This window comes from Pezoporus wallicus, unplaced genomic scaffold, assembly GCF_028554395.1.
Source record: "Pezoporus wallicus isolate ANWC-B61680 ecotype Strahan unplaced genomic scaffold, APGP_CSIRO_Pwel_v1 contig_2012, whole genome shotgun sequence".
Lineage (NCBI taxonomy): Eukaryota > Metazoa > Chordata > Aves > Psittaciformes > Psittacidae > Pezoporus > Pezoporus wallicus.
Window position 1 is genome coordinate 2,345,640 of NW_026639840.1, and position 27,013 is coordinate 2,372,652.

The following is a 27,013-nucleotide window of genomic DNA, read 5'->3' on the forward strand; positions in this document are numbered from 1 at the left end:
TGTGGCATACTCCGTGTTTAAAAGTTGGGTGAAAACTCTTAAACACAGACTGTAGTGTTCTGCATTTAGTATATACAGATACTTCAGTGGACTAATAGGAGCCAGGAACACCATCCTGGCACTTTGGAAGTTCTGATGGTTAGATGTAATCAGGCACAGATGCTGTGGACCTCTGGGTGACAACTGACCAGAATGGAAAACAAAACCTGGATAGGACACGGTGCTTTAGGAAAGGCAGATGCTTCAAAAGGGGGTTTCAAACGTGAGAAAGGGAGCTGTTTAAAGATAGTCAGTGAAAAAGAAAAAATGCTGAATGTCTGGGTGACTCCTTGAACTAAACTCCCCATTGGAGTTAAGTCTTTCTGGTTTGCTGGGTCCTGCTCACTCAGCTTCAGCACAATCCACAGTAAACTCTCACTGTCCTTTGAAAGAACTGAGCTGTTTTCCCATTAAATCAAGGCTGCTAAGGTAGAAGTGGAATTCATGTTTCCTGTGCCACAGCAATTAAGGACTCTCATCCTGAAAATGGGAACCCTAGGTCCTATAAGGATCCACTGAGAGAGGTGGGGGTCACACCTGCATCTTCCATTCCCTGGAAGGTTACAGGATAATAGCTGAGAAGGGTCTGCAGAAAGTAGTGGACATGCAACAGCATTCTGAATGGCACTCAGAGAGCATTGATGCTGTCATGAGACTTAGGAATATTCCAGGCACAAGTCTTTTAGTGTCTCTGACACTTTGTCTAGTTTCTGAATCCCAGTAGTATTGACGTAGGATGTATTTTGGCACACCATGAAACATCCCAAACTACTGCGAAAGATTTACTGAGTTAACTTTCCATTAAAAATGCAAGAGTCTTTACAAGTATCCCATTTACTTCTAACTTTGAAGTTAAAAAAATCACAAATGCTTTAACTAGCTAAATATTTATAATAGCTTGTCTTATGCATGCAATGCATAATGCCTTCCAAGTACTTTAACAAGCTAGAAATAGAGAAACATTCAAAGCTGAAAGAGCCATATTCGGGGTGAAAAATGGAAATTGTTTAAAAACACCACCATCAGTTAGAAGAGAAATGACATATTTTAATGTATGGGCTATTTTAAGTCAAGCAGGCTGTAAGGATTATAGTTAGAATTTGGTGTGAATAGCAGGCCAGGATATCATACTTGCGGAACAGAACAGCTGTTAGTAATACAAGTAAATAAGCAATAGGAGCCTTCCGAAGAAAGAGATGTCTGCACCTACAGGGAGCCTGGAGCATGAGTTCAGGACCGGTGTACAGCACTTTGGGTGCTCTTTCCTGCCATGTCCTGGGTTTCCTGGTGAGGAAGCATTCCCTGAAATAAATACCTACTATCCAAAATTACATGCAAGATGTCCGAGGTGTGCAGTCTAATTGTTTTAATTTGTCTTACAAAGTTCTTGTACCATGGATGGTCTTCACTTACTGTATTTTTTTCTTCCTCACTTAAGCAGCAATGCTCACTTTTCTACCACTTGGATTTCTTCCCTTTTGGATCACCAGAGCCCTTTGACAGCTAGCACAATAGCAAGGTCAACAGGTGAAAGCCCTGGGCTCTTTCCAGCACATGCCTACAGACTCTGCAGGTATGAAACATCTTTGTGAGAAGTTCACGATGCTGGCAGAAACAGCCAAAAGATGTGTATTCCAGTGATGCTACAGCTGTCAATATTGTCACTTGACAGCAGCTGGCAGGAAAGCTTAACCACTGCAGACCTGACCTCTGCCTTCACTGCTTTAGGTACTCTTCAAAAATCAACTCCCACTTTCTCGCATGTCAAATAAAGTTATGTTCTTTACTAGGAAAGACTGAAGAAGCATGTCTTTGCTCTGCAAGCAATAAACTTCCAAAGCAGAACTTTGGGAAGACTGACATACAGCTAATTACCTTAAGTGCTTGAAAATTTGCACTAAATACATTTATATATATTCCATTAGACAATTTTCTGCAGCTTAGCTCTTTGAAATTGTTATATACACCTGCAAAGTTTCATTCCCTATAAATCAGAAATTGCATTGTGGAACTTGCATCCTTTGTTCTTCCTCTGCTTTTAAAGTCCGTTTACCAAATGCAGTATTTTTATTCACTGAAATTTCATAACAGATGGTGGGTGCAGACTGATAGTAAGGCATTTTCACAAGTAATAAAATGAAAATGCATTTGACCATTCTTACGGGCTCCCAAAGAACTCAATACCAGCAAGGTAGGGCAGGGAGGAAAGCAGGGGGAACTCCTACTTCTCTCGTCACTTCATCCCTGAGCCTCAGCTGGGTACTGCAAAGCACTGAAAATTCTGTGACCAATAAATAACACTCTCTATTTTGTCTCAATTGTTTCAGCAGCTCCAGACCACCCCCTTTCACCAGATAGACATTCTATCTAAAAGCTGTTGCATTAATGTTTTCTTCCATGTACAGCTAGCAGTTTTACAAGTTTTCCTATTTGAGCTGCACAGGGGCCACAAATGAGATCACAGCCTCTTTCTTCAAGGTGCCACACAACATTATAAATCAAAAGCTACAACCTGAAGTCAACAAGACTGGCAAGGAAACGTTAAGTAGTATTATTCTTCACCCAAGTGACGCAGAGAGTGTCACTCCTTTGGGATAGGTCTAGATATTCTAGATAGCCCAGAAAGAAAATGCAGTTAAAGAAGATATATACAACTTTGGGCAAGGTTTCTCTAAGTCGGGGTAGATTTACCCCAGTTCAGGGATATTATGGCTGTAATATTTTCCTCCTTCCCCTTCAAGTCTCCCGAGATTGTCATGGGATACCTAATGACAAGCCAAACTGACTTGCCTAGGATTAGTGCCAACATTTCCCAGAAACTGGAGGTAATTTTCCGAGTCCTCACCTAGCAGCGTATCATCACTTCCTTCCTTATTTCTGCATCTTCCAACACCACAGTGCGTTGAATGCAACCTTAGCTTTGAATAAAAGTATATCAGCAGTTATACACAGAGGAACACCAGGCTATAACCTTCTATCCTTCCTCCTAGTCATGATACCCATCAAGAGCTTCAAAAAGGATGGAAGAAAAGTTAACTATTTCAAAATCACATGGCTGATAAGAGTATCTCCCCTTATATCAATAAGATATACACACTATGCACACTGTACAGCTATAGGTGAGCATTACTTTGGAAGCATACACATGACATTCCTCGTAATCTTCATCCTAAACTAGTGTAGCTTATTTATTTAAGTCTCAGTACATACACTGAATCTCAGTTAAAATATAAAGGCAGCTACTATGCCAAAAGGAGATACTCTGAACTGTACTCAGCTGGGAGTCTCATTTTGTGCAACTTATAGAAAGGCTTCTGAAGAGCAGCATATTAACACAAAACAGAAATGGTAACTGAAAAGGGTACAATGACACAGTTCTCACAAATGTCTCATCAATAAACATCATAAAAGGCTTGCGTCAAGAAATACTACTCCATCAACCGGTATATGTAAACCACAGTAAATAATGAAAACATAAATACAAGAGCAATAAGGAAGGCAGGCAGGGAATACAAATGATATCGCTGAAGCACAAATAAAGCAGCAAGGTTACTGGTGAAAGCAGAGGGTATTTTCTATAAGGGAAATTGTGCATATCTTCCTGCAACAAAAGAGACTGGTTCTGGGGTGAAGTTTGTGCATAGACTCATTCTTTTATCAAGATGCTGGAGTTTAAAGAACCAAGTCCTTTAGGTTGCAAAGAGTCACTTGGGAAAAATAATTTGAATTTATCTTTAATTGAAGTACTTGCACATCTCACATTCACAGCTCTCATCAGAATTCAAGGAGCTTTTTTTTCTGCAGTGTAACTCACTTCAAACTGCCTCTGCTCTTGAATGAGTCTATCCATACTGTCCATTTTGGTTTGAGCAATGAACGCTGAATTCACCTGACTAGATTAACTGTCTGAAGCACCTCCATTCAGACAGGCAGTAAATGGGAAAGGTAAAAGAGATGTACCAAAGATGAAGAAAACAATAAGAAAACACTATAAGGTGGCTCATTTTATCCTGTGCTGCAGGAAAGGCTTGTCTCTAAAGGTATCAGGCAAATACAAATGCAGTCTTAAATTCATCCAATAAATGCATAAACCACATTTGCACAGAAAATGAATAAGCTAGCATTCACATGAAAGGAGTATTAAGAAATTAAGTTAAAAATTGGAATCTATTTATTCTTGAGTTGTTAAAGCACATGCATTTTCTGTAATTAGAAGCAAGCAACCACATAAGAAATGCAACCTTGTAACTTTTAATAGCTGAGGCATATAAGCATAATCAGCTTGTGATGGAAACTCCAGATTACATGCTCTCCTCTCTTGACCTTGGAGTCACAGCGTTTCTCGCTAGCTGTAATTAATATCCTTGTCTTAGAGGGGGCAATGACTTTGTACGGAATGTCTGTAAATGCAGGCACCCTAATATCCTTCGTATTGTCACAAGCGCCACGCACCCAGTCTAAGGCTGCTGCACACCAGCAGCTGAGCAGCCAGCACGTCTCATTTCTAGGCACAAAGGACTCACCACAGAAGCTTAATTTGGTGAACGCCCCGTTTACACAGTGAGGAGAGCACTGGAGAGCTGACCCTATAGTGTCTGCGTAACAAAGACTAATCTTTTGCGTGGTAAATCAGCACGAAGTCTATCGACAAACTAAGCATTCGCTAAGCACTCGGGTGGTTCAGACCTTTGTCCTTCAAACTGCTCCCTTTGTTTACAAGTTTCACCAAAAGAAAAAAACAAGCAGTCTGAAAGAAAAACGTTTACATCTTGTTTGAGAGGGGGATTTATGTCCAGCTCTGCCCTTCATCAGATTAAATCTGACTGATGACTCCTCCAACTCCGGCTGAGGCCATAGCAACATGCATTATGGGGACTGCCCAGGTATAAACTCAGTTTTATCTCAAAAGAAGAAAAAGCAAAGCAAAAACCCCTCAACTAAGAGCACCCAATTTATCTTTCATCAGTCTCTCTTCATTAAAAAATAAAAATAAAAAAAAAAATATGTTTGTGCCCCTACCCCTCCATTCCTCAAAGATGAGAATTATCAGGCTAATAAACGATGATGAATGGTAGCAAGAAGTTTTGCCTCTCCACTGCAGGAGAAACTGTTGTTGCCAGTGGCACCAGAGCAAGAGCTCAAGTCCATTCTGGAAGACCAGAATAAACTGATACAGAATGATGTGCAGAGTGAACTCTGAGAAATGCTGATTGTGAGATACCGAAATGTTATTTCCTGGAGTAATTATCTGCCTCACCGAGTGCACTGACATCAGCAGCACTGATGAAGTTTGAAACTTCACACAGCACTGTGTGGCTCAGTTCTCCTGTTAAGCTACATACTTAGAGTAACATGCCTCTCCTCTTTACAGCATCAGTAAGAGTATTATATTAGTATGTTTAAGAAAATTGGTCTATTTGCCTCTTAACTTCTTAAGTGTAAAAGAGGATAGTTTCCTACCTGTAAGACATCTGTAAAAAGATGTTAAACTGCATATAAAGAACTTTCTAATCTGGGATAAAACAGGCTCTTCCAAGAACCACTGTCCCTGCAATCACACCTAGTAATGTGGTGCTCAGCCTCTCACAGATCACTGTGTTTTAATTATCTTCCTGTTTCAAGTAATAGTTAACCATTCACTGAACTTCCTGTTTCATTCTCTCTCTACACTGATAGATTTTGTACAAATACATACAGGTAACCCACCTGTAAAACCCTGGTAATTACAACAGTTTTACAATACGACCACGGTCTCAAAGGAAATTAAAATACAAAGGTTAGCAAACAGGGGATCTGAGGCCTCCGGCGGGATGAGAAGAGATGTAAGAAACAAAGCCAGCACCTCAGCCCTTAAAAAACAGCAAGCCAGAAAGTACAGAGCAAGCACAGAGCAAGCAGAGCTGGACTGCAGCCATGCTCCTGCTCACGCCAGAGTGAGACTGTTTCTTGTGGCCTTTGATGGTAGAGGTTAGCACTGTCAACACGGCACAGAACGCTTCAAAACCTATACACAGAGGTGCCTGTAACTTGAATAAAGACATTTAGAAGAGAAAGGTCATGGCCCAATGCATGGATCGCAAAAGGAAAGACATGTAGCAACTTCTCGTGGGGCACTGGGACAATTTGCATACAAGACAGCAACACATGGCAGAGGAGTTTGTTGACAAGTTAATGACTGTGTTACTTACATTGGTGCCTAAACAAAAAAAAAATATGCAAATCTGTATTTTCTTTCAAGTAAGAAGAAGTTCTGTATGTCTAACTTTGGAAACTGGTACCTAAAAATATGCATCTGTCCGTGGGAAAAAAAATACTGTTATCACTGAATACTGGACCTCTAAAATTTAAAGCTCAAAGTCAACATAACTAAGACACTGCTATTTCAAATACCTGTTTCTTAGAGGGCTTCCTCCACAAATTCATATATGAATATACCTTGAAGGACTGTAGAGAGCTCCGAATATGTCACAAAAGGAAAAGGCTGTACATGTGTTTCTATAGAGAAAAGTGTTCCATCTGTGAAGGCTTGTACAACAGTGACTTCTGCTGTGAAAGGCTTGTCAAACCAGCAATATCAGTTATTAAGGTTGAAACTTCCTGGTATTGCTCCAATTACTCAAAACACTTAATATGCTTCAAACAGGACTTTATGTTTCTGGCAGAAGCGTTTAGAATGTGAGACGACTCAGTTCCTGTTCCTACAGCAAAGGGAAAAGTGTCTATTTTAGTGGGCAAAGGATAGAGACAAAAATCATTGTTTACTAGTCCCAAAACAAGAACAAAACTTTTTCATTATCAGTAAATTCTGAACACAAGGTGGATTCAAATGAGTTTTCAGGACTTACACCTGACATTTTGATCTGATGCCACTGCATCTTATCAGAGTTAAAAGCAGAGAGAGTTTTAGTGAACTTCCATTATGGCTGCATCCTACAAACGCTAAAGGATTTTCTTAATAGGGAAGAGTGCAACAGCACATCTAACAGCCTGTGCCTCTAAGAGAAAACTATAATAATGGGCTTTGAAAACTTTGGTTTTTCATTTTAAAAAAATAGAAAAAAGTGGTTTCAACAAAGAGCTTTACCTACAACAAAAGAGCCCATGAATCCTCACAAATTTCAATAGAGTTATCTTCTGGAAAAGCAATTACTAATGAACTAAAACCATCTGTTGCCCATAAATTAGAACTAGTTAAATATCCATTGGAAAATATTTATTTGACTAAACAAAAGAACTGTCTGCATCCCACTGTTTAAAGCCAATTTTCTTGCATGTGTGTTCATGAATAGGTGGAAAATAACTCCCTGCACAGGCTATACACATTGAGTCAGTCAGCATAAACTGTCACAAAGGCTTTCCATTTTAAGTCATACCTTTTATAAGTAGGACTTGACACTGAGCCAGTCAGCCTGATGCTCTCTCATGCTTTTTGCATACTTTAGAGACTAGATTATTATTGTCTGGTCTCAACTAAAGATCTGTGGCCATACAAGGCTTAGTATGCCTCCATCAATTCAGAGTCATTGTTACAAAATAGCCCGTAATAGGTGTTGGGATTTAACACACCAGAAATGTTGGATTTACAGATAAGAAATATGCAATACTTTTCAATCCCTTCAAAACTACCATTATTTGAATTCCCATTAACTGCGCATTATAGACTGCAGCATACATTATTTTAAGACTCAAGTCGCTTCGGTTTTTCATGCCACAGGTAGCAGACGTTGATTTACAATCATCACTAAGGCTGCAAGTTCTCACCATTCATTTTGCTAATACTTTTGTCTTATGGAAGAAATTGTCATAGAATCCACGTCCTTCTATTTTCTTAAACCTAAGTTTAAGTCTGGTTTGTTTCTTTGGTTACTGAGGTACTTAATGTTTTACAAAAAAACAAGAGAAGAATTTTCTGCCAGGCTTGTGACCTTGAGGATGACAGTTTAAAACTCTGCTCTTAATCTTGCAAGAAAAAACAATCAGTGCTTAAAAATGACTGTAAATGAGACACTGTAACTAGAAAAATAAACAGAGTGCCAGAGATAATATTTGACATGTCCGTTGCATCAAGGAAGAGTTTCTCAAATTTTAAAAGAACAAACTGGTAAATGCAAGTCATCTTCTATGTAGTATTGTTCCTGCTGAAGAAATAATTTTTAATGTCTTCATCCATTGTAGTTTTTGTACTGGCCATATTAATATACTGGGAAAAGACAGATTTAGTCTGTCTCACATACGAGAAATATTTTTTCCCCTCCAGTCATTACATTCTATAACTACACGCAATAATAATCCCTAGCAAACTTTTAACGATGAGTAATTACATAATGTAATTCCTGTTGTGAGTAGCTGGCTTGTGATACTTTGTAAAAGGTACTTTTCCAGAAACTACTAAACATTTTCCTGAAAACAGGGAATACCAAGAAATTTGATAAAACATGCCAACAGCCATCCTTTTGCAGAAACTTAATGCCTCATTTTAATGTTTATCAAATTAAATATTCCATTCCAATTTATTATATTTTCCAAATATAATTTTCAGGCTCAAAATACCTTTTTAAGGTAGGTATGTTAAAAAATCAAACAGACGGCTAAATAATTGCAAAATAGAACATCAGTTTTTTAGGATTTTTATCAGCTTCATTCTAAACAATTTGCCATATTTCACATTGACTAACATATATTGGTCATTTACTTATCTGTAGTGCCACTAATTTTCAGGAAGTGTTCTTGGCGTGTGTGTTATTTGCAGAATTAGAATTATTGTTAAAAACCAGAAGAAGAACAACAAAGAAAACAAACCACCACAGTCAGAAAGCAAAGGAATATATATTCAAGGGGAAATCCCACACTGGGTAGGTCAGCTCACCTAACTTCCTTCCCCCACCCCCACCTTGAGGAGTAGGGTACTTCAGTTTGGAGTCACTACAGAACCATTAATTCACACCATGAAGTAGGAGGACTCAGTGGATTATGATGGAACAAACCCTTATTTAAACAAAAAACGTATCTGATAAGTAGCATGGGATAACAAGAAGCCACAAAAAGCAAATTACTGAAAGAAACCAGGCTTATATCTGGCATACTTGAAAGCTGTCTCCAGATTAAAGACCTCCTTAAAAAATTCAACGGAAAAATAACAAACCGTTTCTGTTTTAAAGGGCAAGATAATATTGTGGTAGAGCTACAAACTTTCTGTAAATTGATTCTTCCTTGATCCAATAAATTTAATTGTTCTATGCCAGGAGAAAGAAGCCCTTTTCCTTTACCAACATTACTTTTAATGCCTAGAAAGCAACATTTCCATTTGTTCATGTGGCAGTAAACCTTGGCTATTCAAAGCAGCTTCATTCAATCTAGAAAAGCTGCAGAGAAGAGGCATCAGAAATGGAGAACCTACCATTTAAGAGTCTAAGAGGCAAGTTTGTTTAGCCTAGTAAAACAGAAGCTGAAAGTACATATTCTACATCATGTAGTACATCTGAAGCAAAGAAGTTAAAACACTATTTTCACAAGAACAAGTATTATGGTGCCACAGATGCCTTTGGTCTGGGCATCAGATGATTTCTAAAAATAAGAAGTTGGATTTTCAAAGTCAGAGCACTGAAAGCAAGAAAGAAAATTCCTTTCAAACTTTGGCTTAACTGTTTCACAAAAGGATTTCTGTTTCTAAGTAGCTCTTGCTGCAGTTAAGAGAACTGAAAAGCATTTTAAGGGTCCCTGACCTCCAACATCCAACACTGGTTTGTTGCTGTTCCTGGGTTTTCCATCATATTATGCATTACAGACTGCCTACATCTTCAAATGACTGACAGTAGAGAGTGTAAACTAAAAATTAGGATTTGGTGCAGGAGTAGGTTGGGAAAGAAAGAAGAAAAATATGGCTAGTTCTGTTGAGTTCCGGCATTTCAGAACTCTTTTTATAAACTCACCTCTTATAACCTCATTAACATCCTAAGTTACAGCAAAAATGCTTATAATTTGAATAGTGGCAGTTTGTCTCTAGTGAAGGTCAAGCACCATTTGTGGATTTCAATAATTTGTAGCAAGTCAGTTCAGCTACAGTTCACTTCTGTATACCTTACCAGTGCTGTGTTACCACAGAATCAGAACAGTGAACAAAGGGAAATCCAAATTAACTCAGAGATTGCAGCTTCTGTAACCCAGCAGAGGTCATAAAATCCTAAAGCAGGTGTGTGGACTTTCTCAAGTCATCTTCTTATGCTTACCAAGTAGGTTCTTTTATAAATGTACCGCTGACACTGCTGGAAACATAGCAAGGCATCACTTTCAGAAACTGCAGACGTGGAATCCTTGCTAAAGCATTATGTTAAACTGCAGGCTGCTGAATGCTGGAGTGGATCAGCCACTGCTGTTCACAAGATCATCAACACTGAATATAGCAAGTGTCTAGAATCAAATCAGTAATTATTGCACAGAAACAGTGCAGTACTTTCATGGAGTACTTGCCAAAACTGTACACCTGTGCATGGTTACCCAGCAGAAAAATGTCAACTGTAAAGAAAAATGCAGCAGCAACTGTAGATCAGAAACCCCATTTCAGCTCCAGAAGGCACAGAACCACAAATGCGGAGCCAGGACTGGAAGCATCCTGCTAGGGTTAGCTTATCCAAAGACTGAAGCACTCTGAAATACACCATGAAGAAGCACAGCTGTGGACTGAAAGCCAGTGCAGCCCCAACACGTCTTTACTCTACACTGTCACGAGACAGCTCTGCTCATGTCCTGTGCAGAGCAACAGAGCAGTGTCAGAATCAGATAAGAATTCAAGTGTCTCTTGGAGTTCAAACCATGCAAATCTGAGGGAAGCTTTGACATGTAAGTCCAGGAGGATGAGGAGGATATGTGATAGATTTTTACAACTCCATTTGAATTATTCTGCAGTTGTAAAATAGTCATTCTGGCACAAAATACATGGTAACACCCTGAAAAATGAATTCTAAATAACTGAACCACAAATCAGTCAAAGCAGGTCTTAACAGATCACACTATAATTGCAGCTATTAACCACACATTTTTTACTACAGTACAAGACAGGGTATAAAACTATGAGTATTCATTTGAACGTTAGAAGCACATTTGCAGCCAAAAGGCCACACAGTTCATCAAACCTCAGATATAACTGATAAATATGCCACTGTGGGACCAACCTTAAGGGTTGCTGAGGACAAGCAGCTTGTATCACTGTCCTGGAATTCAGCTCTGTGTGTTCGGTTTCTTCCATAACTGCACTTACTCAAATTTTGCATCACAAACCTACTTGTTACTGTAATAATGTGAGCAATTGCTAGCACTCTCAAATCAAATCTCAAAAAAAGGGAACAAGTTTCTGTCTCTTACCTTAGGATCTTTTGGCTGACTCCACTAGAATTATCATCTCAAAATGCTACAACGAACAGTTCATCACAGAACTATAAGACTTACAATTGCATTTAGACCCCTTGCAGGTACTTAGAATGCATTTTCAGCCTTTTATTGCTTATACTAGCTAGTCATCAGACAGGCTCGAAACTTAAAGTTTGTGACAGGTGGGCCACAAATACGGTCCTAATATTTAGATGATTCGAACATCTAAATGCTATGGTTAAATGCTAAGCATTTGTGGGCCAGGCAGATTTGGTAAATGAAGGAATCATGACGATTTTAACAGATAAGGTTTATGATAAGGTAAGATGAACCTGCAGCAAAACCAGATTCAAAAGTTGTGGGAAAATGGTCACTTCCTCTGAAGATCAAGTCACTGCCTTCAGAAAGCAAATCATCCTCTGCCTTCCGAGGAAGAGCATAGGGAAGATTACATAAGAAATGTCATTCACGTTTGCATTGAAGAATTTAAAAGAAAAAAGCCATTGCCCATATAAATGAAATTTTATCAAGGAACAGATGTTTTTTTCCCCCCCCCCCCCCCCCCCAAGCTCTTGAACGTATTTAATGTTTTGACAGATTTGTTTCCAATTTTTGAGACATTAGTGTAATGTTATATATGCAGTATATACGTGAATTAAGTTAAGAGTAAACTGCTGCCTGAAATTCTAATAGATGTTTAGGAAGATGGGAAGAACCTAAAATCCTACGAAAGTCCAAACTGGAGTAGGGTTTGGGAGGAAAGGGAATTGTTTTGTTTTGTGCATTGGGTTTGAGGGGGCAGGGTGTTGTTTTCGGTTTAGGTCGGTTGGTTTAGAAGTAATATTCTAGCTCTTGGACATGATCTCTGTACTGTGAACAAGCAAAGGAAAGGGTCACCGATCAAGACACCACATCTCTGAAAGCTTTCTCACCCATTGGTATTATTTTGTTTGAGATGATGTACACAGAAACTAACCTAGTGAACACACACATTCAGCATATAATATACTATTAATAAAACATAGCAATGACAGATAATTCATCATAATATGAAGTGACTAAGTTACATTGTACAAAGATTTTGGTGATTTGCTTCTTAAGACAATGATTAAACCTCTGTCATTTTCCCTCCAACTTTTTTAGAAAAAAGACTCATCTTTTGAAAACTTCTAAAGGCTTTTAAAAATGTGAGTTAAAAAAAAAATAATCTGGAATCTCATATTTTACACATGCAGAAAAACACTGCACTTTGATTAGATGCATTTTGTAGAGGGAAATTAAATACAAATTAAGATATATTGAAATCAGTATACCTTTAACAACTCCTCTTTTTATACTAAGGTACAAGATGAAATAAATACAAAACAAAAAAGGTTAAAAACATTTTCCATACTGGAGGTCTACAAGATAAATTCTAGTATGGAAAATGTTTTCAGGTTTTTTAGTCCAGTATGCTTTTAATGCACAGATTACTTGAAGAAAAGGATCCAGTGAGACAACTTTAAAGTTATGACATTCATTTAAAATTATTTATACTGTAATAAATCATTTTTATAAAAGCCTGGAAAGAATTGTTTGTTAAAATGGAGTTGAACAATCCCAAGTAAAGCTAGCATATTTACCCTTAAGTAATAGGATCCCCTATTCACCTGGGTTTTGGATTTACGCTCACATCATTTGGGTTGTGCTAGCAAAAACATTTCTGAATACTAACACAGAAAGAAGTCAAACTGAATAGACAATTTGCTACAAAATGTTCAATGAAAAGTTACTTTTTCAGTAAAGAACACCAAGATGTTTCCTAAGCAAAATGACACAGAATTCAGGCTAAAAAAAAAAAAAAAATTAAAAAAAAAATCCAACAAAAACCCCTCCCCACCACAGCAACCAAGTTAATAAGAAACTCTAATACTGACACAGCAGCCATAAGAAAATTTACTGGAAGAGGCCATGCAACCTTTTTTTATACAGTTCCGGTTTCTATTGTAGATCTGGGACCTTTACTACTTGTTGCAGAAGACCTAAGTCAGCCTTGTTGGGTAGAGAAGATAACAAGACTGTACTTCAACAATGAATACATCCGAGATGCAACTAGGAAAGCTGTTCACAACTGCTTAAGGCAATGTTTGGGTTCATTAAGAGGGATTATGATATGGCCTCCAAATTTATCAGACACTGAAAAAGCACCCTTGTCTGAGGTGGAAAGCTTGGCAGCTGTTGGAGCATAATTCTGGATCCGGCAAACAGTTGTCCTGCAACTCAGATCAATGTGGACTGAATGTAAACATTTGAATGCAAGTAGATGCTTGTCAACATATGAACAACAGATCATACATATGGGCTTCAGTATCTTAAGCAATTTTATGTCAGTTTATCTACAGAAAAATAAAGTTGAAAGATACTGATTTCTACCTAACTCCTTACCTGCAGGCATTTATGGTGGCTTATAAGCATCAGAGTGACACTTTCAAACTTTTGTTGGCTAGCTATATTAAAAGGTATCTTTAAATACCCACATAACTACATTCTTTATTTAAACATCTGGATAAAGTTGCTCTTTTTGGAACAAAGTCCAAATCTAGCTCCAGCATGTAGTATTATAAAATAAAATGGTTTATCAGGAAACTCTTCAACTGAACTAAGGTATCTTTCTAGTATTTAAGCAAGACTTCAACTCTACTTCCTTGAGATCAGAAGATACGCAAGGTATGGCTGTTACTAACCTGCTAGAACCTGCCTGTTCTCATTTTCTTGATCCTCTATTAGAAGATGGAACAATGGAAAAGCAGATTGGTACAAGTCCTGTCTTATGACTGGAGGCTATTATTAGGTATGACAACTGCCCACCTATCAACACAGTTCCTGCTGAAGCTGACTTTGCCATCTGAGAGAATCCAGCAAGTGATGAAGCAGTTAAGTTAATACAAAATAACTAGCTTCCCTAAACTTTCAGGTAACTCTATGAACGGAAGAGGCTGCTCTGTCTGCAGTGTAATGAGATGTAGAATTCTACAATGTGCCTAATAATTCACATTTTTGTTTTCCCTGTTTTCCAGTGACACTCACTCAAAACCAATAGCAATAGACTAGTTCTCCAGTTAAAGCCTACATCCAATCAATTTCATTTCCACTCGAAATCCTTAACACCACTGGGCCAGAATCTTAAAAAACTGTTAACACAAACCCAACACCTCAATCTTATTTCTTGTTTCTTGTGATTTTTGAACGTTTTTGGTATTTATGTATGCAAGGCTGGGCAAAACCATAAAACTGAAACTTGTTCCTGTCAAGGAATTGAATCTATGTGACAGTTTTAGTCAGAAAGCAGAACCTTATATGAGGACTCAACTAAACAAAGAGAACGTTAGCTATATGCACCTCTTATACACAAGTCAAGTTACAGAAATTGACCTTTATTTAGTTATCAGTTTAACTTTTTTTTTTTTGATACAAAGTGACATTTTCATTTTAGTACAGAAAATCCATGTCAGAACAGTACCTGTCTGTTTCAGTTGTACCACTGGAGTCTACTCTGACCTCAAACTTTAAAAAACAAACAAAAAATGAGATAAACAAAAAAACAACTTCTGTCCCTCACCATGAAAAGTACTTTGACTAGTAATTCATCCATACAATTTTCTATTTTTAGTTTATATATATACAGTATTATAATAGTATGGCATTACTATATAAAATACTATATATATATAGTATGTATTATAGTTCAAAATACTCTATATAGGATATAACTATATAGACACTATATGAAGTATTTTGAACAATAAAATAGCATCTGTAAAACAGAATTTAAATTTAAGACCAGATCTTTCTTTTGAAGAATTGTGCAAGAAGAATCCCTTTTTTCAATTTAAAAAAGCTGCGAACAGAAGCAAAACTACAGCCTGTAGTGTAAAACTAGAAACCTACATAATGAAATGTTAGGAACAGTGACCAAGAAACAGTTCTACTCACATGACATTTTAAAAACAATTAAAACACAGTACCCAAGAAACATGGCACAAGAGACAGAAGAGACAGGTACAAAACCTGTGTTAGGAACACAGAGTCAGAAGTGCAAAAAACAAAAAAGGAACTGATACAATGGAGTTTGTACAGTATGTAAGTAGGTATTGCAACCAAAACTAAACGATCACTTATTTTTTGACAGTGAGAACACTAACAATTTAGTACCTTACTAAAGGCTTTTAATCAAAGCCCTAAAACTGTGGCTGCTCTTAAATAAAAACAATCTATGTGAATGCTATACACTGAAGTACAAAGCTTAAGAATTACCCTGCAAAATTGCACCAACATCAGCTTTCAATATTTACAGTATCTAAAAAGTGACAGAACACAGCATGCTAGGCCTAGCTTATGACTCTTCCCCACCAGTACTTAATCCAGGCCCAACAACCAAAAATTATTATTTTTCAACACACATTAAGCTTGGATTGTTCAGAGATATTATGACGTTTAAATATTAAATTCATGCATAAAACAAGAAACGATATCTGAGAGCTGACAGGATACAAACAGTGGTCTGCCCTGTAAAGGAGTGTACTTCCTTCTGAGCTTACTCCCAAGACGTACCAATTCAATCCCATGTTATTATTAACTGTTTGTCAAGTCAACAACGTGCTTAGAAATGGTCAACATGGTAGCTAAGATTCATGTTGCGCATAAACCATTCATTCATATTCAGAAATTTCACTCTGTGTTGGAGAGTTACCTCATTAAATGAAAGGACATAGTTAAAAAAAAACCAACAAACAAAACAAGACATTCAAGTAAACAGCAACAACCAAATACTTCGAAAAGGTTTTTGTAAACTTGCCATTCTACAGGGTTTTGCAGCATTGTTAAATTCTTTACTTATGGACATGTACACGCAGGTCACAACCCCTCATGGCAACCTGTCATGTGTACACGTATGACGTAAGAGACAAGCTCGGTGAAGTGATCTACCCCTTCTCACATGCCTCCATTGGGTCCTTGTGTTCAGTGTTATCATTCCCCTTCATGAAACAGAAATCACTTACGGATATCTTTATAAAGACAGAAATGGACTGAGTCCGTTGGATAGAAAGTCAGTTGGTTATTTATATCTGCAAAGTAGTTTCACAGCAAAATAAATCTACAGTGGGCCAGCTGGGATCCACAGGACTTTGTTTTGTTCTTGATCAACAGTTGTCATAATCTGAGTGCAAATGCTTGAAAGGGCTCCTCCCTGGACGATGCCTGGAGAAAAAGACCCCCCCACACACAAATGAGACTGAAGCAAACTGTTGTGACTCTAATTACATGAGCAGTCTTTTGCATTTTTCTGCAAAATGTTTATCAGCAAATCAGAACTCATCTACCCAATTCAATATTTGCCAGATGCATGACTCTATTAAAATAAGGAAAAGAATAAACATAACAAAGAGGTTAAGCATTCAATATACAACTTCTTCTGCTAGTTCTTAAAACAGGCCAGGGAAGTCACAGAACTGATGGCTATAATCAACTAAGGCAACTGTTTTGTTAAAGGCCTTCATGTACTATTTTCAGAGGCATCAGGTGGCAAAGTTTAAGTCTAAAGATGGTCAGAACCTGCTATAATAAACCTTCTCTGTTCAGCATGTGGTGTTAGGAGTTTCATATTTATGTGGTAATATACATAGAGACTATAGCTGTAGCAACTAGAAACTATTTACAAATATTAGAAGTAAATTATGAGGCAGCTCACAGATCGCTGAGCTAAATAAAGCAGCAGTGGTTCCTACTCCGATTCTTACTGTCAACTACATTCAAGGAACAAAAGGCCAACAAGAAGCAACTCCCTGAAAATCAGTTCAGAAGATAAAGGAACACTTTGCATTCTACCCTTGCTAAATGTAACAGTCATAAAAAGTAAAATGCCAACACTGAGACAGGAGGGGAGACTTAGCTTTAAGGCTTAAAAAGGAGGAACTTCACGACTTGAGAAATATGTCAGCGAAGCCTCTGGCCTCAGCTACCACTAACAACAGAAAAAATATAGAAAAACTTACAAGGCTTAAGGTATTATTTACTTTTCTGAAAAGAAGCAATTTGATCTTAACCATGTCAGATGAGTTTGGATATAGAACGCAGTAACCAAAAAGGCCTATGAAAGGTGACAAGTGACAGTGGGGAAGTGATTCAGATGACACAACATGCTCACAACTTGGTACAGGAAACAAAGCCAACTCGAGAGGGTCATGAGTCAAAAAATGAAGTAGTCATAGAACTCAGGTCTGAAAGAGTGTCATACAGCTTCATCAGAAAGCTGCCATGTCAGAATTAATTACCCTGACAGAACTAAATCTGGCCAGGGATATTAAGGGCAACAAGAAAAGCTTCTGTATGTACCCTGGGTATAAAAGCAAGACTAGGGAAAATGTGGGCCACCTTCAGTAGGAAACAGGAGACCTGGTTACCAAGGACATGAAGAAGGCTGAGGTACTCGATGCCTTTTTTGCTTCGGTGTTCGGCAAGAGCTCCAGCCACACCACCCAAGTCACAGAAAGAAAAGGCAGGAAACTGGGAGAATGAAGAACTGCCCTTTGCAGGAGAAGATCTGGTTTTAGATCATCTAACAAACCCAGGGATGCGCAAGTCCATGGAACCTGACAAGATGCATCAGCAGGTCCCGAGAGAACTGGCAGATGAAGTGGCTAAGCCACTATCCAAGGTATTTGAAAAGTTGTGGTAGTCCAGTGAAGTTCCCAATGAACAGAAATGGGGAAACACAACTCTCATTTTTACAAAGGGAAAAAAGGAAGACTTGGGGAACTACAGGCTGCTCAGTCTCACCTCAGTGCCTGGCAAGATCATGGAGCAGATCCTCCTGGAAACTATGCTATGGCACATGGACAATAAAGGCATGGCTGGTGACAACCAACATGGTTTCACTAAAGGCAAATTGTGCCTGACAAATCTGTGGCCTTCTATCAATGCTGGTGGATAAGGTAAGAGCAATAGGTATCATCTGCCTGGGCTTGTGCAGGACATTGCCAAATGCCTTGAACAACAATCTTGTCTCTCAATTGGAGAGGCATGAATCTGATGGATGGACCACTCAGTAGATAAGGAATTAGCTGGATGGTCACACTCAAACAGTTGTGGTCAGCAGCTCAGTGCCCAAGTGGAAATCAGTAACGAGAGCTGTTCCTCAGGGGTCAGTACTGGGACCAGTGCTGTGCAGTATCTTTGTCAGCAACATGGACAGTAGGATTAAGTGCACCTTCAGCAAATTTGCTGCAGAAACAAAGCTATGCGGTGTGGTCAACATGCTGGAGGGTACAGATGCCATCCAGAGGGACCCTGACAAGCTTGAGAGGTGGGCCTGTCCAATCCTCATGAAGTTCAACATGGCCAAATGCAAAGTCCAGCACCTGGGTCGGGGCAATCCCAAGCATAAATACAAGCTAGGTGGAGAAGAGATTCAGAGCAGCCCTGAGGAAAAGGACTTGGGCGTGCTGATTGACAAGAAACTGAACATGAGCTGGCAGTGTGCGCTCGCAGCCTAGAAAGCCAACCATAAGCTGGGCTGCATAAGAAGGAGCATGACTAGCAGGTTGAGAAAGGTGACTCTCCCTCTCTACTCCCTCTCACCTGAGACCCCACCTGGAGTACTGCATTTAGCACTGGGGCCCCTACTACAAGGACATGGACCTACTGTAGAGAGTCCAGATGAGGGCCTCAAAGATGATCAGAGGGCTGGAGCAACTCTCCTATGAAGACAGAGAAGAGTTGGGCTGTTCAGCCTGGAGAAGAGAAGGCTCCAAGGAGACCTCAGAGCAGCCTTCCAGTACCCTAAAGGGGGGCCTATAAGAAATCTGGAGAGGGATTTTTTACAAGGACATGTAGGGATAAGACACAGGGAATGAAAATTGAAAGAGGGTAGATCTAGATTAGATATTAGGAAGAAATTATTTACTGTGAGGGTGGTGAAGCGCTGAAATAGGTTTCCCAGAGATGTTGTGGATGCCTCATCCCTCGAAGTGTTCAAGGCCAGGCTGGAGAGGGCTTTAAATAACCTGATCTAATGGCAGGTGTCCATGCCTGCAGAAGGGGTGTTGGAACTTCCAACCCAAATCTTTCTATGATTCTGTCCAACATACCTATCTACATGCTTATTTTATTCACAACATTATAATTTCTACAAGCTTAAATGTCAGTGCAGTTTGAACACCAGTCCTCTCTGACTACCAGCATCTGGAAATGTTGCTGAAAGCTGGAGTCCATTGTACCTGGCACTAACAGAGGGAGGTCCTTGCCATAGAGCATGTGGGAAGATACACATAGGACTCTCTTGGACTGAGCGCTACTTTCATTATGACGGTGACATTAAAATGCAACAAATGACTTAACAAGGGGCAGAAGATAACATGTGGTGATGGCCATGCACACTGCCTGTGAAGGTTTAGTATGTGACATTTAAGTGAGCATTTGTATGGCTATTAGATACCACATAACTGATTTTGTTGAGAATGTGCAGCTTCCCTAAGTATGTGCTGAGGTAACCCTATACTAAATACACCCCCCTCTTCTCTCTTGTACTTGGCTGGTATGCCTCAAAATATTTCTGCAAAAGTCCCATTGTTCAGGGGGATCTTTTGCTTTGTTTCATTTTTTCCTTTTAAGTTTTGCTGCCACTAACATCAAGGTGGCTAGAATTTTGTCCCCATTCTTCTGAATGTATGTGGAACCATGTGGTAATACATTCTGAAATAAGCAGAGACAATCTTCAAAGACAGTTATCTTCCTCTAGTAAAAAAAGAAAGTATTAACTTCAATAATCCAAGATTCATGTATTTTATGACATATATTTTACATTCATCTGAGATTCATATATTTTATGACATTAAAAAGGCCTCTGAAATTGAATTTAATTATTCTGAATAACAATGCAGGCTCAAATTGCCGTTGTATTCCTACTGAAATACTAACCTGTGAAGTACTTGCTATACTCTTGTTCAATTTTTTGAGCTGTCTCAAACTGTTCTTTGGAATGTTTCTGTGTAACTTTGTCCCTCAGGAAGATTGGGTCTTTTTGCTCTCTGCAAAAAAGAAAGAAAAAAAGAAAAACCTCATGTAAGAGTTGTTTGTTTTTTTTTTTCTTTAAATGGACTTGAAATTATTACCTCCAATTGGGTGTATATGAAAGGCTAACTAATTTGCAAGCGTAACACTGTGCATAGAGTGCCATCTACTGTGTTTCAGCAGTATCAACATAATAAACATTCACTGCAGTGCTAACAAGTTTATCTGCTTTCAGATCAAGACAGTATTCTCATTTAAAGTCTTGGAGATTGAGAGAGGGTTAAGGGAGAAAGAGTACTTTTTCCAGTTCATGTGAATCAGATCGTTATCTCATGTACACTCCAGTACTTCCCAAACAAAGCTGGGCTCAAGTGCTGCTCTTTTATGGGTTTGAAATATTGAGCATCAAGCAAATAGAATATTTCCACGTTGTCTTATATATGGCACTTTTTTTGGATTACTTTTTCGATTACTAAAATAAAATAAAATTTAAAAAAGGCAAAATACAAATGGGAAAGAAAAAAAGAAACCAATAAATATTTTAATTCCTATCAAGGCTTGTAACAGTCTCCTCCAATTCTGACTTGGGGTTCCCAGAAAAGGATTCTGTTTAAAAGGAACTGGAATTTATATCAACCAGTAGGGCCATATAGATAGGTACTGAAACAATAAAAACAGAGTTTATTACAGCAGTGAGAGAAGCAGCACAGATTTTATAAATTAAAAAAAAAAAAAAAAATCACCACTGAACTAACCAATCACTGCTGAGTAGTATTTCAGAGAACGCCAACAGGACCTGTGCGATATAAAGGCTGTTTGGAAAAACCTCTGGTGCTCATAACAGGCAGAGACAATGTGCCACTGCATCTTATTCTGATGACTGCTAGAAATCTTTGTGTGCCTAGTTCACTCACTCTGTGTCGCTCTCCAAAAAAAACCAAATAGCTGTAATGTCATCATTCCATTTCCAAAGGGACGCAAGACATGCCAGTTCCATTTGTCATTCAAGTGCATGATCCTACTGTGGTAATGAAATATACTACACTGCTTTATGACTTGCTTCTACTTTAAAGTGGTGATACCTATCTTCTTTATTAAATAGATAGTAATCAAATTTACCTACAGGTAACATAAGAATATAAGAAGTCTTCAACTTGCAAAATGAAGATAGCACAAGAGCTCTCAACAAAACTTTCTTAATACTTCTGTGGGGAGATTATGTCACTTCTTCCCAAATCAATCTATCAAAACATGTGAAGGCTTACTTAAACATTAGGGTAAAGACTGTGGTTTGGAACTCTCACGTTCTGCTCCTGGCTTTCTTTAAGCAGGAAATTCCCAATTGCTGAAACAGCACAGCCTGAGAAGACCACAGTATATGAACTCCATGGCAAAAGGAACTTTCCCTTTGCTGTTTTCACTAAAGAATGAAGGTGGGAAAGCCGAGGTTACAAATCAATAAGCACTGCATTCACACACTTGGACCCATGAGAGGATTAATGGCTCTTTGCATCATCACCACTTAACTGTATTAGGGCTTCATACAAAGGTGAGCAGGAAAGATCTGAGTGCTGCCTGGAGTACATTCAGTTAGTGTACATTGTTTTGATTTCTTTGAAAGATCCTCTTAATTCTCATGCAACAAAAATGAAGTTAAGACTATTTACCTCTCAGCAGTTTCTATGGTCAATTTCCACATTATTTTTAAAAGATTTAAGATGACTAGGATGAAAGAAATAATAAGGTAACAAGCTTATTTTAAGCTAAAATAAACATCCCTGAACTATACCCCTCACAGACTTACTTGATTTGTTTAGCATTTTTGTAGCGAATAAAAATTACAATAGGGTAGATATGAACACTGTGGAGCCGTTCGATGGCATGAGGAGCGATGTCAAGCAGACAATGACAATCCTAAGATCAAATGTAAATGCAAAACACTCATTCAGTTAAAAAGCACAAGCACACGTGCAATTCCCCCATTTCTTCCCCTACTTAAATCACAACAACCCAACAGAATTTTGCTACATCTTTAGCATTTTGGGGCTACTTCAGTTATGAATTGCTACCTGAGCAATTTGTAACTGAAGGATTTATAACAAATACACGGAAGATGAAAAACGTGCAAGAAATTCCATTCATAGTATCAAAAGCATTCACTGATAGAAATAAAAGTATTTCAAAAACTAATGAAATGAAAATTCCGATTGAAATATATGCAATACTTTTTTTTTTTAATTTAAATATTATATCAATTTCATCTTTCAGAAGCTGTAATCAAAAACAACTGCCAAAGTAATAAGACTTTCTGTGCGGTTTGAGAGAAAACTATAAGCAATGAACACACTTTAATTAACATCTGTCTCCAGGATTATTATGATGTTTATGTTCTGTATTAAATGGAATGGTTAGAAAACTTAAATCCTGATTTAGGAGGTCGTGGATAGAATCTATGAAAAATATATTTAATAAGAAAATTATTTCTAACTTTATTTAATAGTACTGTAAAAGCATATGCACATTCCTGGTTTCTACAAAGGTGAGGTTGCATAACATAATATTTAAATCTTTAAGCAGTTACATGCCAAAGTGAGGTAAATTTTATTTTACTCAGTGGCCTAGAGACTGATTCTCTGAATGTCTTAAAGAAGGACAATACTAACATAATTTTCACTCCCGCAAACATAGTATGACCACATATTGCAAACTGTACAAGTAAGTACAGCAATAAAATTCACTCACCTTTTCTGTTATCTCTTTTATTGAAGCTACAGTTGTCACATCAAAATGTCCACTCCTCCGTTTATAATCAATAAACAGACAATCCTTCACACCCCGTTCAATGGCTTGTTGGGAAGCTTTCATAACCTCTATTTCACAGAAACATAGAGATATTACTATTCCTTAGGCACAGAGCAAGGCTAATGAAACATTTGCAAATTCAGATTCTTGGGGTTTTTTTCCACGTTTGTGCTACTGTTTAGTTTATGTATATAGATGTTACTATCTATGTATTCTAAGCAAGGATAAATTGGTTATATTTGCACACTTACCAAGAGGACATCTGCAAAATTTTCCAGGTGATTCTTTGACCAACATGTCTTTCACAGCATCAAGTAAAGGTCCCAGAATAAGGACAGGCCTAGGAGAGGTACAGTCCACTTTCTGTACACGCTGATATGCCAGACTTGCAGAATCTACAGACACAGAAGATTTACTTACAAAAATATAAATTATTTTCCCAACATTCCTCAAATCAGGAGAAGCACCCTTACAGTAATTAGGAAAACAAATCTCTTGCAAGGGATAAGGGTCTTGACAAGAACAAAAAACATTCACCAGCCATTATTGCAATTTTCTCCACTCGACAGTTGAAAATAGATGTTTTTCTAATTGAACCTGGTGCTTCCCACATATACACACACTTTAAACCAATCCTTCCTATTGTTTCCTTGTGCAACGGTTTGTTGAGCTTTTCCAAGGAAGTAAGCATTGCAACCAACATGGTTTTTGCAGGGGAGCAATGAAACAGAATTGAAGATTTGAGTGGTGCCCAGGCTTTCTATCTAGTCTAAGCAACCTGGACAGAAATTAAACAGCTGAAAGGAAAACCAAAACCATGCATCAAAAAGCAATATCCCTCTGCAAATGAAACATTACTGTTAATAGATCTAGGAATAAACTTCAAAAAAACAAAAAAGCAACCCAAACTTGAAACACTCTGAACTGTTATTTAAATTAAAAAAATAATAATTGTTATTAAAAGTAATGTACATGGGACATATGATCACTATTTGTATTCAGACCAACCAGAAAGTAACATTATTTGTTGTGACATGCTGCAACTGCTTAAAAATAAAAGGGAAGGAAAGGCAACGCCCTGCAAAGTATAACAAAGGTACTTGCCATCCAGGAAAGGAATTGAATCTGTACTGATTGTATCAAGAGCCAGTAGATCCTTTCCATCTTTGGAACCACTTCGCTTGTGTTTATGCTTTCTTCTGAAGAACGACCTCCGTGCTGCTGCTGACAATGTCTTAGATGAGCTGTTTTCATCTTTAGTCTCAGATAAGCTGTGTCTCCTGTAGAATTCCTGATCCATCCTATAATGAAACAGACTAAAGAGTTGGTATTTAAACTTAACTTTTTAAAATTTTTTTGACAAACAGTATCACTGCTACTTCTGGAACACACTGGAAATTACCATCTCAAGCCTTAGTCTGAGTATCTTCATCACAGAAAGTTAATCAGAAAGAAACATTAACATAAAGCAAATAACAAGCACCTGAAAACATCACACTAACATAATTACCTCAGGATTCTTACAGTATAAGTAGCAGCATGGCACAAAGTGTGACCACTCTGACAGTCAAAGCAAAACCAGCAGTAGGTACTTGCCAGTAAAGTCAGCCTTGCTCAGAAGATCCAATTATTTCTATAAAGTTACTACTAATCCTTACAAATTAATTATTAGCAATCCAAAACAGTAACTACATTAAGTTTTCTTCTAAATGAGCACAAACATTTTGGCCACATAACACATGTAAAGTGTAGGTGGTTTTAATGTCCACCTTCATTAAGAAGCCTATCAATGATATGTATGGGTCTGTATGTATATACTGTACTTCCATGCATTCCACATGGTACCACTGTCCCACTGTTAGGATGGATTTTCAGTTATGACACAGAGAGAAGACTAACAGAAGAAAAGGAAAACAGCAAACAAATAATCTTAAAAAAAAATTTAAAAAATCACTGAGTAGTAACTAATGCAATTTCAGTAACAACGGAAAAATTTTAGTTCCTGCATACTCCTCTTAAGCGCTCTACCATCTTTAGGAGATTGTGGAGAATACATAGTCTTATAACAATGTTGCTGTCCACAAGTAACTTAATATCATGATACTTCCCAAGAATGATTGCGATAACCTTGGATTAAAGGATATTTTTTTCTGTGGTTACCCTCACTTTTGTTATTGAATTATCTATCACAACACTAGTTATGTGTAATTTCCATTTCTAGTTTACTATTTAGTAACATTAAAACCAACTCGATAGAGCAGTATTTTTAATTCAATGCTATTAAAATATGACATCCCTAAAATATCATGCCTAAGAATTAGTATCGCCCAGAGAGAATAGAAGCAAACAAGTCTTTTATACCACATCTCACAAGTCAGACTTTTAAAGACTGTAAGATAAGTGAGGTCACTCACATATATTTACTTGGAATCTGCCCTCTTTCCAGCTTCTGAGCATTCTCATCTAGCTGCCAAGCCATCCAGCAACCAAAGTTTCCCTGTGGTAGAGTATCATCAACATACAAAATGTCATCCTTCTTAAAGCTTAAATCCTGTTCCACCTCTGCCAGACGGTCATAAAGTGCTCTAGAAAGGAAGACATAAAGAGGCTCTGCAACTGATCTCCATCAACTCCAGGGAAGAACATGCATATTTATACTGAAAAAAGCTAACAGATTAGCAGCACGTTACATTTCAAAAGCACACAAGCTTACAGTGAAACATTGCAGACTCGCTATGCTACAGATTGTGTATCCACTGTCAAAGACTACCTGGGATAAATGAGTAAATTTTTAATTTTAAAAATGTGATAAAACTGATGTAATATCTCTCTCATAATGGTCAGCATATTATCCTAAGTCTTATGCTGTCATTACCAGTCTTGCTCAAATACCTGATATAGAATCCATCTCCAGGAAGATCTTTTATCTTATTAAACTCTTCTATTCTGTACTGAGTCTTTATTTTTATGTTTTCTCCAGGCTTCAACATTTCAAGATAAGCTTCCTCAGCTGTTTTATTTCGCATATCAATGGCCCCATACTACAAAACACAAAATGCGGAAACCCTTTAGTGTGAAATTGTATCTTAATGGGCAACAGAATCAGGTGAATTTGAAAAACATGCAAAATAAGTTTGTTTTTACCACTGGCACGCTCTATATACAAGCAATCTTGTTACTTAACTCTAGCACAGTTTGCACCTTAAGATGTCTAGCAGGAGACTGAGACATGGGGGTGGAAAACAAACTACAGTGAACACAGCAGACATGCACCATGACAGTCGGCAATTCTTTAAATAGTTTTCAAGGTGTAAGCTGAGAATCATAAAATTCACACTGGAAAGAATTTAGTATTTTTTTCGAAAGCAAGTGGTCTGAGAATTAGAAAGCACAATTACAAAGCACAGTCTCCATCGGGATAGTAATGCACAATGGGAGAGTCTCAGTGCTCAGAGAGAATCAATCCTCAGTTTTACCTGGAAATGTCATAAAAATAAATGTGTTTATAACCTTAACAGTCCTGCCAAGTAGATAAATATTCCCATTTCAGATACAGAAATCAGAGACAAAGACATATTGCAAAGACATATTTCCCAAAACTCTTGTAAGAATTTTCCTGTTTTGCGGTATCTTTCATGTCCTTGCCTTTATCCTATGTACAGCAATAGGTTCAAGGCTTCCTATTTAGATGAAGACAGTAGGTGTTCACAATTCTAAGTGGATATACATTAGTCCTTCAAACCTGTGGGCAACTTGTGCT

General features: G+C 37.9%; 1 protein-coding gene across 6 annotated transcripts in view; it reads right to left on the reverse strand.

Annotated features, from left to right (window-relative positions):
* Positions 1–14,797: 14,797 nt before the first annotated feature.
* The window catches only part of DLG5 (discs large MAGUK scaffold protein 5), a 110,413-nt gene continuing 98,197 nt past the window's right edge, over positions 14,798–27,013 (reverse strand). For all 6 annotated transcript variants that reach the window (XM_057416343.1, XM_057416341.1, XM_057416339.1 and 3 more), the window contains 8 exons: positions 26,146–26,294; positions 25,668–25,838; positions 24,358–24,554; positions 23,505–23,648; positions 23,194–23,321; positions 22,256–22,365; positions 20,359–20,468; positions 14,798–16,641 (listed from right to left, as the gene is read on the reverse strand). In XM_057416343.1, coding sequence (XP_057272326.1) covers positions 16,538–16,641; positions 20,359–20,468; positions 22,256–22,365; positions 23,194–23,321; positions 23,505–23,648; positions 24,358–24,554; positions 25,668–25,838; positions 26,146–26,294 — 1,113 coding nt within the window. In that variant the 3' untranslated portion in view covers positions 14,798–16,537. The remainder of the gene's footprint in view (positions 16,642–20,358; positions 20,469–22,255; positions 22,366–23,193; positions 23,322–23,504; positions 23,649–24,357; positions 24,555–25,667; positions 25,839–26,145; positions 26,295–27,013) is intronic.